The 17,345-nt window shown below is 40.2% G+C and overlaps 1 protein-coding gene and 1 non-coding gene across 2 annotated transcripts in view; one reads left to right on the forward strand and one right to left on the reverse strand.

The window, feature by feature from the left end:
• Nucleotides 1–17,345, reverse strand: part of Mnat1 (MNAT1 component of CDK activating kinase) — a 132,297-nt gene that overhangs the window by 91,484 nt on the left and 23,468 nt on the right. Inside the window, exons 2-3 of the mRNA XM_041658381.1 lie at nt 6,203–6,355; nt 3,833–3,906 (exon numbers count right to left, since the gene is read on the reverse strand). Of these exons, the coding sequence (XP_041514315.1) occupies nt 3,833–3,906; nt 6,203–6,355 (227 nt within the window). The remainder of the gene's footprint in view (nt 1–3,832; nt 3,907–6,202; nt 6,356–17,345) is intronic.
• LOC121452646 lies at nt 5,907–6,013 on the forward strand. Its single transcript, XR_005974890.1, has one exon. It is a non-coding gene; the product is annotated as a U6 spliceosomal RNA (small nuclear RNA).

Genomic DNA, 17,345 nt, shown 5'->3' on the forward strand with positions numbered 1-17,345 from the left:
GCCACTGTGGGACTACGCTTTGGAAAACTGTCCCAACTCAAGGACCAAGCAAGAGGTTTTGCAGCCTCTCAGATGTGAGACAGCTATTGTTACTATTTCAATTGAAGCTAATTTAATTATATCATATATATATATATATATATATATATATAATTTTCATTCTATTGATTCTGTCCTTCTAGAGAGCCCTGACTAATACAGTAATGTGATAGCTTGAGTAAGAATGACTCTTATAGGCTCATATGTTTGAACACTTGGTTCCTAGTTGGTGGAACTGCTTAGGAAGGATTTGGAAGTATGATCTTGTTGGAGGAGGTGTGTCACTGGAGGTAGGCTTTGCAGTTTCAAAAGACTCAAATCATTTCCAGGGTATTCTTTGTCTCCTGTTTGTAACTCAAGACCTAAGTCTCGACTTCAGCTCCCCCCTCCATGCCTTTACTCCACCATCATGGACTCTGACCTTCTGGAATTATAAGCCCAATTAAACTCTATCTTTCATAAGTTATCTTGGTTATGGTGTATCAACTGAGTAATATGCTAATGCCTAGTTTTTAATAGGAGTTCAGCTTCTTTCTTATATAAATTATAACTACCATCTACAGTGCTGTTTCTACTTTTTTAAAGGAAGAAAAAGTACCCAGTTTCCCAAACTTATACAGTATTGTTCTAAATTGCATAATAATAAGCACAATTGATGTAAGAAAGCTTGATCACTGGTGCAAATAATTCATGGTGAATAACTGAACTAGAGAGCAGAACAGAGATGGACTTGAGGACAGCTTTTAATGGGAAGCATTTACTATGCATCGTTATGCTTTGGCATGAGTCAGCACAGTCTATGGAAGGACAAGAAAATGTCAGTTGCTCCAACGAGACAATTAACTAGACATTGGTTCAGAGTGTCTATATACTTTACAGATATAGCCTCATTAAATATATATAATGACATAATCTTTTCAAATCAAATGCACTGGTCTAAAGGTTCATATCTGGTGAAGTATTACAGGGTAAGATGGTGGCTCACTGGGTGAAGTGCTTGCTATTTGAGCACAAGAACCTGAGTTTGGATTCCCGCACTCACATAGAACCCAAGGCACAGCAGCATAGACCTTGCAATCCCAGCACTGGCATTCAGAGACAGGAAAATCCCAGGGGCTTGTTCACCAGCCAATTTAGCCAATAGGTGAGCTCCATATTCAGCAAGGGACCCTGTCTCAAGAAGACATCCAACACTGACTCTGGCCTCCATATGCACATGCATGGGTATACATACCCACATGCACACACACAGAGAGAAAGGGAAGGTAGTACAGGTCAGGGGTGATGCTGCATGCCTGGAATCTCAGACTCTGGGAAGCAGAGGCAGGACTACTTTGCAAGCTCAAAACCAACCTGACCTACAAAACAGTTATCAAAACATCCGAGGCCACACAGAGAAACTTCATCTCAAAGAAAAGGAAGAAAATATACATGTTGTATAGTCACAAAATCCAAGCTTACTCTGTCCCGTTACTAGCATCTACTTCTCAACATGAACCTGTGGGCCCCAGGTTGCTCACTCCCTCAAATTAGTCCATATCACAGAAAAAGAAATATATAAATAGGCTCAACCAGAACGCCATGAAAAATCAAGGTCCCCTTGCTGTTTCAGCCCTTAAACCTGGTCCACAGTTTCTTTGTCCTTCAGTTTCCTTTAGCTACCTAGAATACTTGGCTAGAACTGTAACAGTGTTTTCAACTTGCCCTCTTTTACTTGCTTTGTATCACCAGAGTCCTGACTAATCATAACAATTTCAGGATGTATGTAAACCATTTCTTGTGGCGGCAAGCCTCCTGCTTGTTCTATGCCTGAGTATCTTCCCGGTCTGTCCCTGAGGTGCCCCTTTGCATCAGTACATTCTACCGTCTTCCTAGTCAAGCCCACACTCCTCAGGCTGCTAATACACACAAAGCACATGAGTGCACTGAGTATGAAAAAGCAACAGTGCTAAGCTACTAAAATACACCAGAAAAAAATTTAGATTATGTTCTGCACATGCTTCTACTGTGGCATAGCAAATACCATGGACACTACAGAAAAATCCTGATAGGAAAGAGGTATCTAGACTTTCCCAGAAGGAAATTTTGAAAAACTGTAATATTAATACCTAAATAATTTGAATTTTTTAATTTGCCACATATAAAAACCTGATGATTTTTTATTCTATTTTAATAACAAAGTTGTGAACTGGGAGAATAAGAAGATGACTATTTGATCCTCATGGTTTCATAGGCTATATCCTTATATCATTTCCAAATCTGCACTTTGTAATAAATACAGTAACTTTTTGTTTTATAGTAACTTGTTTAATGTGTGCTTTACATTGATTTATTTAGTGCACATGTGCAGTGGTCAAACAACTTGGAGAGTTGGTTCTCTCCTTCCACTTTGTGGGTCCCAGAATGGAACTCAAGTCTTCAGGTGTGGTAGCAAGCTGAGTCATCTCAACAGCTCCAATTATCACAACTTTAAAAAATCTTAATTTTTAATTAATATATCACAACTCCCATATCTTTTAATAGTTCTGAAATTCTCTTTAGCAAAACAGAAACAAGGCTCAATCCCTAGCCAGCACTGGAAATGAGAGAAGCTAGGAGACAAAACACACTTTTGGGAGGAAAACACTTTATGACTAAACACATTGAAAAGGAGTTCTCGGGTTCGGGAGCCGCCGATTACAGTCCAGCCATGGCCAAGTCCAAGAACCACACCACACACAAACAGTCCCGGAAATGGCACAGAGATAGCATCAAGAAACCCCGGTCACAAAGAAGAACATGCGCTTTGCCAAGAAGCACAACAAGAAAGGCCTGAAGAAGATGCCGGCAAATAATGCAAAGGCCATGAGTGCACGTGCGGAGGCCATCAAAACCCTGGTGAAGCCCCAGGTGGTGAAGCCCCAGGTGGTGAAGCCCAAGGTGCCAAAGGGACCCCAGCCGTCTCACTTTCATTGCTCACCCCAAACTTGGGAAGCGGATTAGAAGCTACATGGCCAGGGGTCATAGGCTCCAAAAACCAAAGCCCAAGGTTCAAGCCAAAGCAGAGGCCTCAGCTGCAGCTCAGGCTCCCAAAGGTGCCCAGGCCCCTGTGAAAGCCCCATAAAAAAGATCTCAGTCTGCCAATGTAAAGACAGATGGACTGATGGGAATATCTATACAGTATTTGCAGAGGATCAGGACCTTATGCTGTTTTTACAAATAAACTTGAGGCAAGTTCTATGAAAGAAAGAAAGAAAGAAAGAAAGAAAGAAAGAGAGAGAGAAAGAGAGAGAAAGAAAGAAAGAAAGAAAGAAAGAGAGAAAGAGAGAGAAAGAAAGAAAGAAAGAAAGAAAGAAAGAAAGAAAAGGAGTTCTCAGATCATTCTGTCTGCCTGGAAAACACTGACTAGAAAATGCTACTGCAAAGTCTTCCCAACCTACTGCTCCACAGAAGCATAAACAGTAAAAACATTCTTATCTTTTGTTATCGTAGATAAAGTTAACAGAAATCCTACAAAGTAAGTCAAAGTATTCCCTTCTGCTTAAGCTGCTTTGGTAGAGCTGGTAATGTGGACACACCCTTCTCCCCAGCTAAAAGCTATTCCCTCTATAATAATTCCTCTAAGACAAAATTACTTAATTATACTTTGTATGATTTAAATTTGACATATGTGATTCAATTGCAAAAGAAAGAAACCTATAAATATGGGCTACCAGAACAAAACCATCAAGAGTCTTTTGTGCAAGATACTGTCTAGGCATCTAAAAGATAACAGCACACTATCCAAAGACTAGCACATCAAATTTAAACATACCAATTTCCTCCACTTCTTCCAGGAAATCATTATACTCTCTTAGACTAGGAAAATCTTCTTCTCTTTTATTATATCTACAGAGAAAAAAAATTCAAGTATTACATATGATTGCAGACCATCTTATATAAGCAGCTTGTTCATTCCTACTTAACTCATACATGGTACAGAGACAGCAATGGTGTACTGTGTAAAACCCGGTTTCCTTGATGCTGGTTTATACTAGATTGAGAATGCAAGCTGGTTTTGAGAGAGGGGAAGTTTGTTGGGCTGACTTTGGTCTTGTTTTGTTTTTCTGGGGTGTGGAAGGCTGATTTCTGTTCATGATAAGCATGTGTTCTACCACTGAGCTATGCATGCAACCCAGAAACACTGTTCTGAAAATTCTTAGGATTACAAAGAAGATGTAGCATCAGGAGAGAATGCTATCACAGGACACTTCTTAAAGGACTTAAGGAAAGAGATTTAATGAGGTGCTTCAGGGATGTGAAATGAACTTAAGTTAGAAATTAAAATTTTATTATTTATTTATTATAGTCATTAAGTCCAGAAAACCGAAGCTCAAATGAAAAAAAAGACTTGATGGTTTTTCATGACAAATAGTAACCTTAAAAAAAAGCATGTGACAAAATATATAGATATTGTAATGTACCTGTGAATAACAAAACTGAAAAGGATAAAGAGAAAAGATCAGAATGAAAAGGTGACTCCTTGAAGTAGCACAAGTAAAGATCAGCTGGTGACTGATAAAGTATAATCGATTCAGCATCTAGGAAGATGTCACTAAGCCATTAGTAAAATGTACGCCCCCAACACAATAACTAAGAGGGGCTGGAGAGGTGGGTCAGCAGTTAGGAGCCATGTTGTGCTCAAGATAGCCAGGTCACAAGAAAAGGAAACGGGAGTGTTACAGCCCTTTCGTCCACCTTCCTTCTCTATGCCCCTTGCAGAACTTCCAGCAGCAAAATGCTAGCCAGAGCATCAGAGGCCCACCATCTCTGTGGTCTGTTGCAGGCACTATGAGGAGGGCCTGGGGAAGAATTTGCCACTTTCAGTGGGAAACAAGTAGTGGTTACTGGCTATGAGGATCCTGTACTGTGGATCTGGATTTGCTGCTCCTTCCTTTATAGTAAAACATCGACTACTTAAGAAACAAGGATGTTGAATTCACTCTTTTAACAGACATAAAGAATGTTTAAGAGGAAGATTAAACTCTTGAATTCTTATACTAGGTAAGATTGAAAATAAACTAATAACTTGAAAAAAAGAAAGAAAAACAAATCTGAAATCCTCTGAAGCCCTGAGTTCAGTTCCCAGCACCCACATGAGGTTTACCACTGCTTGTAACTCCAGCTTCGTGTGGATCCAACGCGACAGCTCTAGCTCCCAGAGTACCAGCACGCAGATATGCACACACAAACACTCACAGACAGACAATATAAAAATAAGCCAGGTGGTGGTGGTACACACCTTTAATCCCAGGCGCGTGGGAAGGCAGAGGCAGGCGGATCTCTGAGTTTGAGGCCAGCCTGGTCTACAGAGCCAGTGCCGGAACAGCCTGGGATATGCAGAGAAACCATGCAGGGGCGGGGGAGTCTATCACAATTTAGCTTTGTGGCTCAGAGGCAGAGTCCGTGCTTAGAGTACCCAAGGCATTACATTCAATCCTCCAACACCAAAAACAAAACAAAACCTTAAGAAAACATATTAATTTAAAAATAATAAAATACCTATAACAAAGGGGGCAAATAAAATGAAACTCAAAACTACTAACAAATCATGAAAATGTACCCACATGCATGCCAAAATAAAGTACAGCTAATATTTTAGTGTCTCTAAATGAGCTTCAAATTGAAACTTAAATGTTCTCATGAGTCCTTAGAGTAAATCTGTTGTTCACTACTTTATTTTCTATCTCCTTAATATCCTATACTACTTTACTAGTAAGCCTCATGAGAACAAGGTTGACAGCTCTCTTACACACCATATTTTAATTACTGCTAATACATATAACACGGGTATTTGCTAATTAAATAACAGCAAAGGAATAAACTGTGAAAACATCAAGAAAGTTCTCGTGCTCACTTCAGTAGCACAAATACTAAAATTGGAACAATACATAGAAAATTAGCATGGCCCCTGCACCAGGATGACATGCAAATTCGTGAAGACAGTTCTTCTTTAACAAAGGGTAGATGGTATAGTTACCATAAACTTAACAAACTTTGTAGAGTAAGTGTAGCTGATTTCTATAACTACTCTGTTATTTGCCAATCTGTTCAAGCCGACATGAGCAGATAAAGATGATGACTACTGAGATAACTGTCCAAGCTGTCTTTGCTGGCCAGACCCTCAGCAGTAAATAACACTTACATCTTCAGCACTTTTTTCCGAATCTCAACCTCCTTGTCAACAGTGGGATCTTCAAAGAGCTGCACCCTGAAGTTGCTCTTTCTCAGTGGAGTGCCACACTCAGGACAGTTCCCAGCTCCTCTCACGAACAGTAAATCCACACAACTTTCACACCTGTAAAGAAGCACATGTAGCATTATAGCAATAGTTGTGAAGCAAGAAGCGGTCAGGAGTGCGGAAGGGAGTTGATGGAGACAGGAAGAATTAGAGCGGGGAGAGGAAGGGATGAAATGATGCAAATAAGGTACTCAACGTATGAAATTCTCAAAAGTAAATAAATTTTAAATGACAGAAAACACAGCATTTAAGGTAGTCTTCAAATCTACAAGTTTAAACAATCTGCCTATCAGGGAAAGACTGTAGATGGGAGATAAAAATTTCATGGCTAGCCGGGCAGTGGTGGCGCACGCCTTTAATCCCAGCACTCGGGAGGCAGAGGCAGGCGGATCTCTGTGAGTTCGAGGCCAGCCTGGTCTACAAGAGCTAGTTCCAGGACAGGAACCAAAAAGCTACGGAGAAACCCTGTCTCGAAAATCAAAAAAAAAAGAAATTTCATGGCTACTTATAATTTTACAAAAAATAAAACTTTGGAATATAACCTTTATTTGGCAATTCCTTTTCAGACACAGATAACTGAAGAGATACTAGTTATAGAAATGTCAAAGGTGACGAAATTGAGAGAGGACTAAGAAGATTCAGGGGAGGAAAACAGGAAATGGAGAAGGAAAATCTTCCCAATGCACTGTCAAGTCTCTTTATAATAAGCTGAGCATCCCAATCCAGAACCCCAAAACAGGACTGGAGAGGTAACTCAGTCATAAGGTGCTCACTGTGTAAGCATGAGGGCATGGGTTTGGACTTCCGGTGCCCACATACAGGCGGGGTATGGAGGCAGACTACTGTAGTCACAGTACTGAGGAGGCTGAAACCAAGGCGATTCTTTGACGCTCACACTAGCAAAATGGCCTAGACAACCTGTGAGCCCCAGATTCAGTGAGAGACCTCGTTTCAAAACATAAAGTGAAAAACAATTGAAGAAGACACCCAACATTGGTCTCTGGCCAAAATACACACAGAGACACACAGACAGACACATACACACACACACACACAGACTAAAATGTTCAGAAAACTGAAATGTTATAATGTTGCCATGACACTCAGCAGAAAATTCCACATCATAAAACTGTTTCATACACTAAATTACTAAAAACATTACATAAAACTATGTTTGGGTTTTGTATACATAAGAAACAAACAGATGTAGTGTTTAAGCATGAATCTCAACCATCTGTGGCAGTGCATCCTATAAATCCAAGCACACAGGAAGTCAAGACAGGACCAGAAACTCAATGTCATCCTTAGCTATTTAACAAATTTGCGGTCAGTCTCGACTATATTATGAGATTCTGTCTCAAAAAAATAGAACTATATATTTTTTTGTAAGAAAACTTGAATCTCACATTGCTTGATTGCAGGTAATAAGTAAATATTATGAAAAAAATGAAATAACAGGAGAGAAAGAGATTTTTTTTCAGACAGTCTCATTGTGTATCCCTGGCTGAATCTCTGTGTAGACCAGGCTGGCCTTAAACTCATAGTGACTCTTCCTTCCAAGTATGAGGACAAAAGGTGTGCACCACAGCCATCACACCCAACAAGAAAGAGAAATCCTTACAAATAAGAGCAAAACATTTTCAGCTGTAGGAAGTCTTACAGCTAGTGGTTATCCGCCCACTGGGGCATGGGCTCTTATACTAGATATGCTGATGTAGAGAATGCGTCCAGCCTCTCTGTTCAGGTTGCGGATTTCAGTTTCTGATCTCCATTCCAGCGGAGGATTCTGATTTGGGAGTCTACCCCTAAATAAATAACCATCTATTTCTCAATTCTGAGCTAGTGTGGTATTTCTTTTAAGCGTCCTTCATTTTTCCAAGTAAGTATTTGACATAAGTGATAAATGAAATCAGAAAAGTGAAAAAGGGTATAAGAATTTTCAAATGCTAAGTGCGATGGCACATGCCTATAATTCTAATGTATCGAGGCAGAAAGACCATTGTAAGTTGAAGACTAGCATTATAGATAGCTCCAAGCCAGCCAGGGCTACAGACAAGACCCTGTCTCAAGAAGAAAAAAAGGGGGGAGGGGGAGAGGAAGGGAGGGAGGGAGGGAGGGAGGGAGGGAGGGAGGGAGGGAGGGCAGGCGGGCAGGCAGGCATTGAATTGAGGCCTGCTTACAGCTTCAGAGGTTTAGTCCATTATCACTAGGAAGCACGATACACACAAGCAGAAATGGTGCTGGAGAAGTCGCTGAGAGCTATAACCTGATCTTCTGAGGAAGAAGGAGAGTCAGGGTTTGGCATGGGCTTTTGAAACTTCAAAGCCCATCCCAGTGACACATTCCTTCAACAAGGTTATCCTCCTAATCCTTTCAAATAGTGCCACTCCCTGGTGACCAAGCATTCAGATCTAAGAGCTTACGGGCCATTTTTACTCAAACCACCACAAATACATATCTTACCCATGATTCTCAAGCTATGAGAAATACACAATGCAGTGGTAGGAAAGAGAGGATATGAAAAACTACCACCAGAAATGGATAGAAGTCAAGAGCCTTACTGACAACAGCTACATTTAAACCGGGAAACACACTTCCAGCTCCATTCGCTATTCCTCCTTCTGCAGGGGCCATGATCCTGCTTCCTCCCAGTCTCTGGTTCTCCTCACTCTGGTATGATACCCACCCCCACATGACAGACACTCCCATAATGCTAATGACTGGCTCTCCTCCTCCTGATGATGCCCCAGGCAGTGGCTCTAGGGATAGGGCCAAACATGAGAGACCACATGCCTAAGGTGCCTAGGCCTCCAAATGAGACTGCCTGCTAGCCCCATGACAGTGCCCACTTGGCCTGGAATCACCAAGCTAGACATATAGAACAAATGGGTTCCTCGCTGGTTTTGTTTTATTTACTCTCTTTCACCAGGAAACCTCAGTGTTGAGACTGAACTTTTTCTAGGTGTGTGATAAAGAAGACTTCCCCCTTCCTAACACAGAGAATAGATTTGAAGAGGAGAAGTGGTATAGAAACACAGTTTTCTTTTGTAATATGATAAAGAGAAATTAGATATAAAACTTTAGACTCGCAAAGAAATAGACGAAATATTGTAACTATAATTCTTGTTTGAAACTGTTTTATTATATGTAATTTTACTATGTTAAAGTTAAAACCATCCTTTCTATTTAGACAGAAAAGAGAAGATGATGTGGGATTCCCCTCTGTATGTTGTGAATATGTTTTATTACCATTGGCTAATAAAGAAGTTATTTCAGCCAATGGCTTAAGAGAATAAAGGCAGGAGGGATATCCAAACAGAGATATGGAGAGAAAGTAGATGAAGTCAAAGAGTCATCATGTAGCTGCCGAAGAAGAAAGACACCACCACCAAAACCCTACCGGTAGGCCACAACCTTGTGGTGATACACAGGATAATAGAAATGGGTTAATTTAAGATCTAAGAGTTAGTTAATAAGAAGCCTGAGCTAGTAGGCCAAACAATATTGTAATTAATATAGTTTCTGTGTGATAATTTGGGTCTGGGCATCTGGGAATGAAAGAGCTATCTCCTGCTACGGCTACACTGCTTTAAAGCCAAAATAATTGAAACAGAATTGCTGTGGGGTAGTTGAATGTTAAAATGTATGATTAGGATCAATGGGACCCTATGTTCAATTCCCTGCACTCTTCTGTCTCTTTCAGGAAAAGGCAGAAAAAAATTACTTTTTCTGCCCGGCGGTGGTGGCGCACGCCTGTAATCCCAGCACTCGGGAGGCAGAGGCAGGCGGATCTCTGTGAGTTCGAGACCAGCCTGGTCTACAGAGCTAGTTTCCAGGACAGGCTCCAAAACCACAGAGAAACCTTGTCTCGAAAAAAACAAAAAAAAAAAAATTACTTTTTCTGAGATGCGCCGGCTTTGCCCACATGAATGGATGTGCAGCACAGTCAGGAATGGTGTCTATGGAAGTCAGAAGAAGGTGCTGGATCTCCTGCAAATGCAGTCATGAACAGTTCTGAGATACTATATGGCTGGGAACTGAACCCAAGTCTACTGCATGATTTTGACCACTAAAACATCTCCCCCGTCCCAACAAGCGACTTTAGAATTTTCTTACCCTATTTTTTTTATTTTAATCTATCTATTTGCTTATTTACTTAATTTATTTGGGGGCTCAGGACTGAAACCAGGGCTCTGAGCATGCTAAGCACATTGTCTGAACTACATTCCCAGCCTTTCTTTCTCTGAGTTTACCTGAAAAAAGAATATCAAATACCCTTAATGTTTAAACAACATGAGGTATACAGAGAAAAACAAAGCTTTAATTCATTGTGCTCCACATCTGAAGTAATAAGGGCGGCGGCGGGGCTGCGTCCCCAACACCCCAGCCGCCTGCCCGGCTAGCTTATGCCCCGAAATAATTACACGGACACTGTATTCTTTTAAACACCGCTTGGCCCATTTCTATCTAACCTCTTCTAGGCTAATTCTCACATATTAATTTAGCCCATTTCTAATCATCTGTGTTGCGCCCCTAGGTGCGCTTACCGGGAAGATTCTAGCCTATGTCCATCCTGGGTCGGAGCTTCTTAGCGTGCGTCTGCCCAGGAGCCAGGAGCATGGCGTCTCTCTCAGGCGTCTGCTCCCGAGAGGAAAGCGGACGAGTCTCTGAGCTCACTTCCTCTTCCTCCCAGCATTTTGTTCTGTTTACTCCTCCCACCTATCCTCTAACCAATAAAATGGGCCAGGGCAGTGCCTTTATTAGCCAATGACCTTCCTCCATCACACATCTTGCTTCTAACAACCTGCTGATTTTGTTTATGTGGGCACATCTTTTTCTATGTATTTATAGACTATAGACATGGAAACTAGACACATGAGCTAGGTGTGGTGGCACACCACTTTAATGCCAGCATCAGTAGGCAGTTCTCTGAGATAGAGGCCAGCCTGGTCTACAGAACAAGTTCCAAGACAGGCAAGACTACACAGAAACTCTATCTCAAAAAGAAAGAGAGAGAGAGAGAGAGAGAGAGAGAGAGAGAGAGAGAGAGAATTTGTGCAGTAGAGGATATTACTCAGAGGTAAAATGACAATCTACAAATGCAAAGGGCAAAGGTAAAGGTCTGCTGTTCAGAACATATGAAGAAACCCTATAGATCAGGAACAAAAAGATCATAAAAACCCCAGATCCAAAAAGACAAACCACCAAAGGTACATAAAAAAAAATGCCCATGATTAGTCATTAGAGAAAAAGCAAATTTAACTGTAACATCATTTTATTCACACAAGGATGACTATAATTTTAAAAAGTACAAGTGTCAGCAAGAACATAGAGAAATCCAATCCCTTGAACATTACCAGTGCAGATGTAAATGAGTTCACCTGTTATGGGAAAGAGCTTGTGGTTCTTCAAGAAGATGAATAGGATTTATTACATGACCAAGCAATTCTGCTCCTGATTATAAACCCCAAAACAGGTGCTCAAACAAATGCATGTGCAAGCATGTTCACAAACAGAAGTGTTCACAACAACCAAAAGGAAGACAGAACCCAAATGTCTGCCAACAGATGAACAGAAGAACAAATTGTGGTATGTAAACACAATTGAATCATTCAAACAGAGAAAGAACCTGAGAAAACATATGCCAAGTGAAAGGAGTAAGAATTTACAAAAGGCCACATATTACACAATCCTGCTTTGTGCGAGATAGAGAATAGGCAAGAAAACAGGCTGGAAGTTACTAGAAACGGGGTTAAAAACTAACTGCTTAACAGATAAAGGGTTTCTTTCAGTGGTGCTAAAAAAAGCTTTAGAGTTAGAAAGGTGATATGTGCACAATACATAAATATATAAATTGCACTGAATTCTTCATTTTAAAATGGTTGTAATTTACTTATATTTATTCGTTTTATGTGGGAGGTTTTTAAGAGAGTGTCTCACTCTCTAGTCTAGGCTAGTCTTGAATTCATTATGTAGTCCAGGCTGACCTCATGGCAATCCTCTTGCCTCAGCCTCCCACCCAATTCCTGGGATTATTAGACATGATTTACTATGACCAGTTCTGAATTTTGTTTTCATCTTAAAATTTTACAGACTGAGGTGGAGGCATGTGCTTATAGTCTCGTCTGCTTTGGAGGCCGATGAAGGAGGATCACTAGCTTAGGAGTTTAAGTTTAGAAACGTATCAAGATCCTTTAAAAGAAGAAGACAGATGGGGAAGGAGGGAGAAAGGGAGGGAGAGAGGAAGGGAGGGAGGGAGGGGTTTATTGAGACAGAAAGATCTCAAATTCAGGAGGAAATAAAGAAAAGTTCATTTTTAACAAAGAAGGAAAACATCTGGAAAGGACTACCAGAGCTGCGGGCCAGCAGAAGGCAGGTTTTGAGATAGGGTCCTGCTCGATATTAGCTTGCAGCAGGGGTATCTTTTGATTGTTACCCTGCACCCAGTCAACCTTACCTCTGCCATGCTGAGTCAACTGTAAGTTTTCCATAGGTTACAGGTTCAGAAATGCACCAGGTACTTACTATGCTCTCAGAGAACATTAACTATGACAACAATCACTCAAGGAACCAATCGGGACCAGAGTTCAAAGGCACACTAGTAGCAAGAATCATAAATATAAAAGTATCCAGAAGAAATAGGCTAATTTTAGGTGGGTCTTGAAAAAGCTAATGGCCTTAAAGCACACAATACTGACATTTCAAATTACAAAGCATAAAGCACAGCAAAAATAAGAGCCATTATGCTCTCAATTTAGAAATACAACAATAAAAAGAATATTTTAACAAAAAAGAAAAAGAAAGTTCCTATAAAGTAGTCATAGTCTTTTCCAATGAGACTCTGAAAAACTAGGAGAATGTACATGCAAAAAGACTGAAGACAAGCCTCAAATGTTTCCCCAAACTTCCCTCAGGTCAACATTTCTACAAAATATAATACTTTATCTTTATAAAAAAATCATGAAAACTTTACTTGTTAAAAAAAAGAAAACTTTACTTGTCTCTATAATGGTCCTTTTTTTTTAATTGGAAAACACCTTCAAATAGGTATCAATTATTAAATTTTTTCCTTAGGTAAAATTGACAATCCAGGAAGATGTGCATGGATCCATTCACCACCAAAATATCAATCAGCACACACCAAAGAAGTTTAAAAAGCATAAGAAAAGTCTGGCAAGATGGCTCATGCCTATAATCCCATCACAAGGAAGGCTGAGACAGGAAGATTGTGAGTTCAGTACCAACCTGGATGACATAAGGTCATATGGTGAACTCCAGGATAACCTGGGCTATATGAGACTGTGTAACAAACACACACAAAGACTCATGCATATCTAAGATTTTGACATAGGAATGATTATAGCATTATAACCAATATGCAAAGGAATACTTCTCACTAAATGCTTGAGACACCATTGGCTTTCTGGATGAGGGGAAATATATGCATACAAAAAATGAATTTCATGTGAACAAATAGGTAAGAGAGAAAACTTTAAATTTTTATGAGATTATTGGAAGACATAATTATGACACTGGGGCAGGAACTTCCTAAAGGTAACTTAAAATTTTTAAATCATGTAAAAAAGACTGATAATTTTCATTTTATACAAATTTAGCTTCTATGTGAAAGGGTGGGTACAATACTAGTGGAAGCCTTGCCACAAAAGCAAGGCAATTTTTCCAGAGTACTTTAAGTATTCAGACTATATACGGATTCTACAAATCAATCATAAAATGCTGTAGAAAAATGAGTGGTTTATTCAAATTAAACCATCCAAAAAATACTTGTCTCTTAGAAAAGGATCCCTTTATAACTAGGACAGCTCATTAAGAAGTCTTCCCTTTTTCCACAGGAAACTTTTTCAAGAGAGGAAAAACTACAGCCTCGATGCTGCAGTTCATTTCCTGGCCATTACTGGCATCATCCCACTCTAAAGTCCCCTCATCCTCTGCCAACAGCTGCTGGCATGGCAACTTGCTATTATGTTTACCCAAACCCTTATCTCTAAAAGCCCTAACACCTGATTCCACAGCCTTTGCAGGCTGTGGCTGCTACACTTGTATGATTAGCACAGCAATGGGTTTGGGAGCACCAGGAGACATTCCAGTGGCTCCCTTGCGTGCCAGACATATTCTTCCCTGAACCCCTCATGATGACGAAGAAAGTCAAATACTCCTGCTAGCATGGTGACTCCTTTGCTTCCCTAGTAACCTTTCAGCATAAGGAGCCCCATTTGACTAGATAGCAGGCATGTCTTAAAGAAGCCCTCACTGTGTCTGTCCCCTAGTGGGATTTCCCCTGATAGGAACATGACCTCTAAACTCACATAGCCTAAAGTTACCAAGTGAGAGCACCTACTCTGATCCCTGTGATCAAGGATCCATGTATTGTATCTGCTCAGGACACCCAATAATCATCCATATTAAGGTCACATATTCAAGATATAAAAAGATACTGAAGGATGCTATCAACTCTTGTAGAAAATTGCCTTCAATCAGACACCTCAAAAGAAATTATGTGTGTGTGTTTTGTTTTTTGTTGTTTTTTTTTTTTCTGTTTTGAGAAAGCCTTGCTGCTTAGCCCAGGATTTCTTCAAATTCGCCACCTGCTTCTGCCTTTGAGTGCTGGATTACAGATGTGTGTCACCAAGCCTGATTTTCAGCTGAGCTTTAAGAGACAAAATTTTAACTTCTATATCAATCAGAGGATCGTGGATAGAGAAGCAGTGAGCTGAGTCAAAAGATTCATAAACTGAGACTCATTGCCTCAGTATAAAGTAGAACTCTTGGCAAGAAACAGTATAATACTCAAGATCCCACAATGATGGATCAAAAACTGTAAATCCTCAGGAAGCAGTACTGGCTGTGGACAGAAAAACAAATCTACACCCAATGAACGTGTTAAACTCAGACTACAGGGACAGCTGCACTCTGCAGAACAGAGAAGGCACAGTTTTATGTTTTACCTTGACTTTCCCTATTAAAGCCAACTAAAGGCTTCTGCCAGTACCATGTATGTATATCAAACTACACATCTAGGAACCGATTAAATGCCTCCCAGGTAAAAACAGAAACCTACTGTGAGCTAGACTTGAGTCAGGACTTACTATGCTCATCTGAGTTTTCTACTGTGCCTCATTCTAACAAGGAGGAAGGAGCAGCAGTTTGAGTATGGAGATGTTAATGTCAATTTACATTGTATTCACAAATATTCATAGGTTTGCACCCACTCACTGAGGCTATGGGGCATAGTAAGACTGAATAGTGATTCTGGATTGTACAAAGAACCAAAACCAGCATACTTGTCAGCAGACTAGGCTCACGCTGTAGTTAAATCTCGAATGTCCTGCAAAGGCCTATGTATTAAAGGTGTTTGTCCTCAGCCCATGGTGCTACTGAAAAGTCAAAGAGCCTTTAGGGGGTGGGGCCTAATGAGAGAACTTCGGGTCTTCATTCTGTAATAGCAAGCACTTTACCACAGAGTCATCTCCCAAGTGGCTCTCTACACTTCTTGGCCACCAGGAATAAAAAAGTCTCCTCCACTACATACCCCTCCCATGATGTGCTGCTATGCTACCACAGGCTTTAGCTCAGAACCCAGGAGCCATGAACTGAAACCTTTTTCAGAGTCAAAACGACACTTTTACTCTTTTTAAGGGGATTTTCTCAAGTATTTTGTTATTCAGAAAGCTTATTAGCAGAGCCCAATAAAGAGCTTGAAGAGTGTATGGTAATATGGCAATCCTTGGGCTCGGCCCATAGAAATGGCCTCTACGGCAGCTCCTGGAGCCCATTAAATTCAACCAAGTCACATAACCATCTTATATGAATATTTCATTTATTGTCATATACTTTTTTTTTTATTTTTCGAGACTGTCATATACTTTGCTTCAAATTCTAACCTTGCCACTAGAATACTTGTAGAGATGACACTACTGTGTTACTAATGCAGTATTTTATTTCCTGCAGATACCTGATGACACAGAAACAGACTGTATTGCCAACAAAGCCGAAAACAGAGATGTTTTTATGTGGAGAGAACCATAAGCCTTTCCCCATATATACTCTGGAATGAGACTGGCAGGGAGAACACAGGTTAAACCACAGCAATTTTAAAAATTCTTATATAGCCTAGCATGGAGACACACATCATTAATCTCAGCATTCAGGAGGTAGAGGCATGTGGATTTCTTTGAGTTCTAAGCCATCCTGGTCTACATAGCAAGCTCTAGGTCAGCCAACTGCTACATAGTGAGAACGTGTCTCAAAATAAAATAAAATAAAATAAAAATCCTATATAAAAATTAAAAGGCTAAGGATAACATCACATACTTGTATTTCTAATATTCAGGAGAAAACAGGAGACAGGAATCCAGGGTCAGCCTTAGTTATATGGCAAATTCAAGGCCAACCTGGGCTACACAAGAACTTGTCTCAAATAAATAAATGAATTTTTAAAATAGCATTTGAAAATGTTAAGTCTTATACGTATGCAAAAGTACATAACATCAAGTCAAATGCCTGTATCTGGGTTTATGTACATCCTTTAATCCCAGGCAGAGGCAGGAGGATCTCTGTGAGTTCAAGGCCAGCCTGGTCTACAAGAGCTAGTTCCAGGACAGCTCCAAAGCTACAGAGAAACCCTGTCTAGAAAAATTAAAAAAAAAAAAAAAGGAGGAGGAAAAATCATCTCCAAGTGATGAAGTAATGTGCCTACCTTCTTAAAGAAAAATGCTATATGTAAGCCAATGGAATTATAAAAAGAGAGAAACACACACATGACCTGGAGAACTAATTTCCTAAAGCTATATCTTCACGTACTTTAGAGGGACAGGGACTGCTGTGCTGGCAATCAAATACAGGGCTTCACACATGCTAGGCAAGTACTCAACCCCCGAGCCATACCTACCTGCAACCTCAGTTTCTGTCAAGTGTGGTATGCTTGCTTGCTTTCTGTCACACTCCCTCTCATACCTACCACGTCTACCCACTTGCTAGTCAATCTTTCCTTACTGCCCTTACACTTTTAACAGTTCATAAGCCTTTC

The sequence above is a fragment of the Microtus oregoni genome, unplaced genomic scaffold (genome assembly GCF_018167655.1).
Source record: "Microtus oregoni isolate MIOR12 unplaced genomic scaffold, Mior012 000009F_ref0000495, whole genome shotgun sequence".
NCBI classification, from domain to species: domain Eukaryota; kingdom Metazoa; phylum Chordata; class Mammalia; order Rodentia; family Cricetidae; genus Microtus; species Microtus oregoni.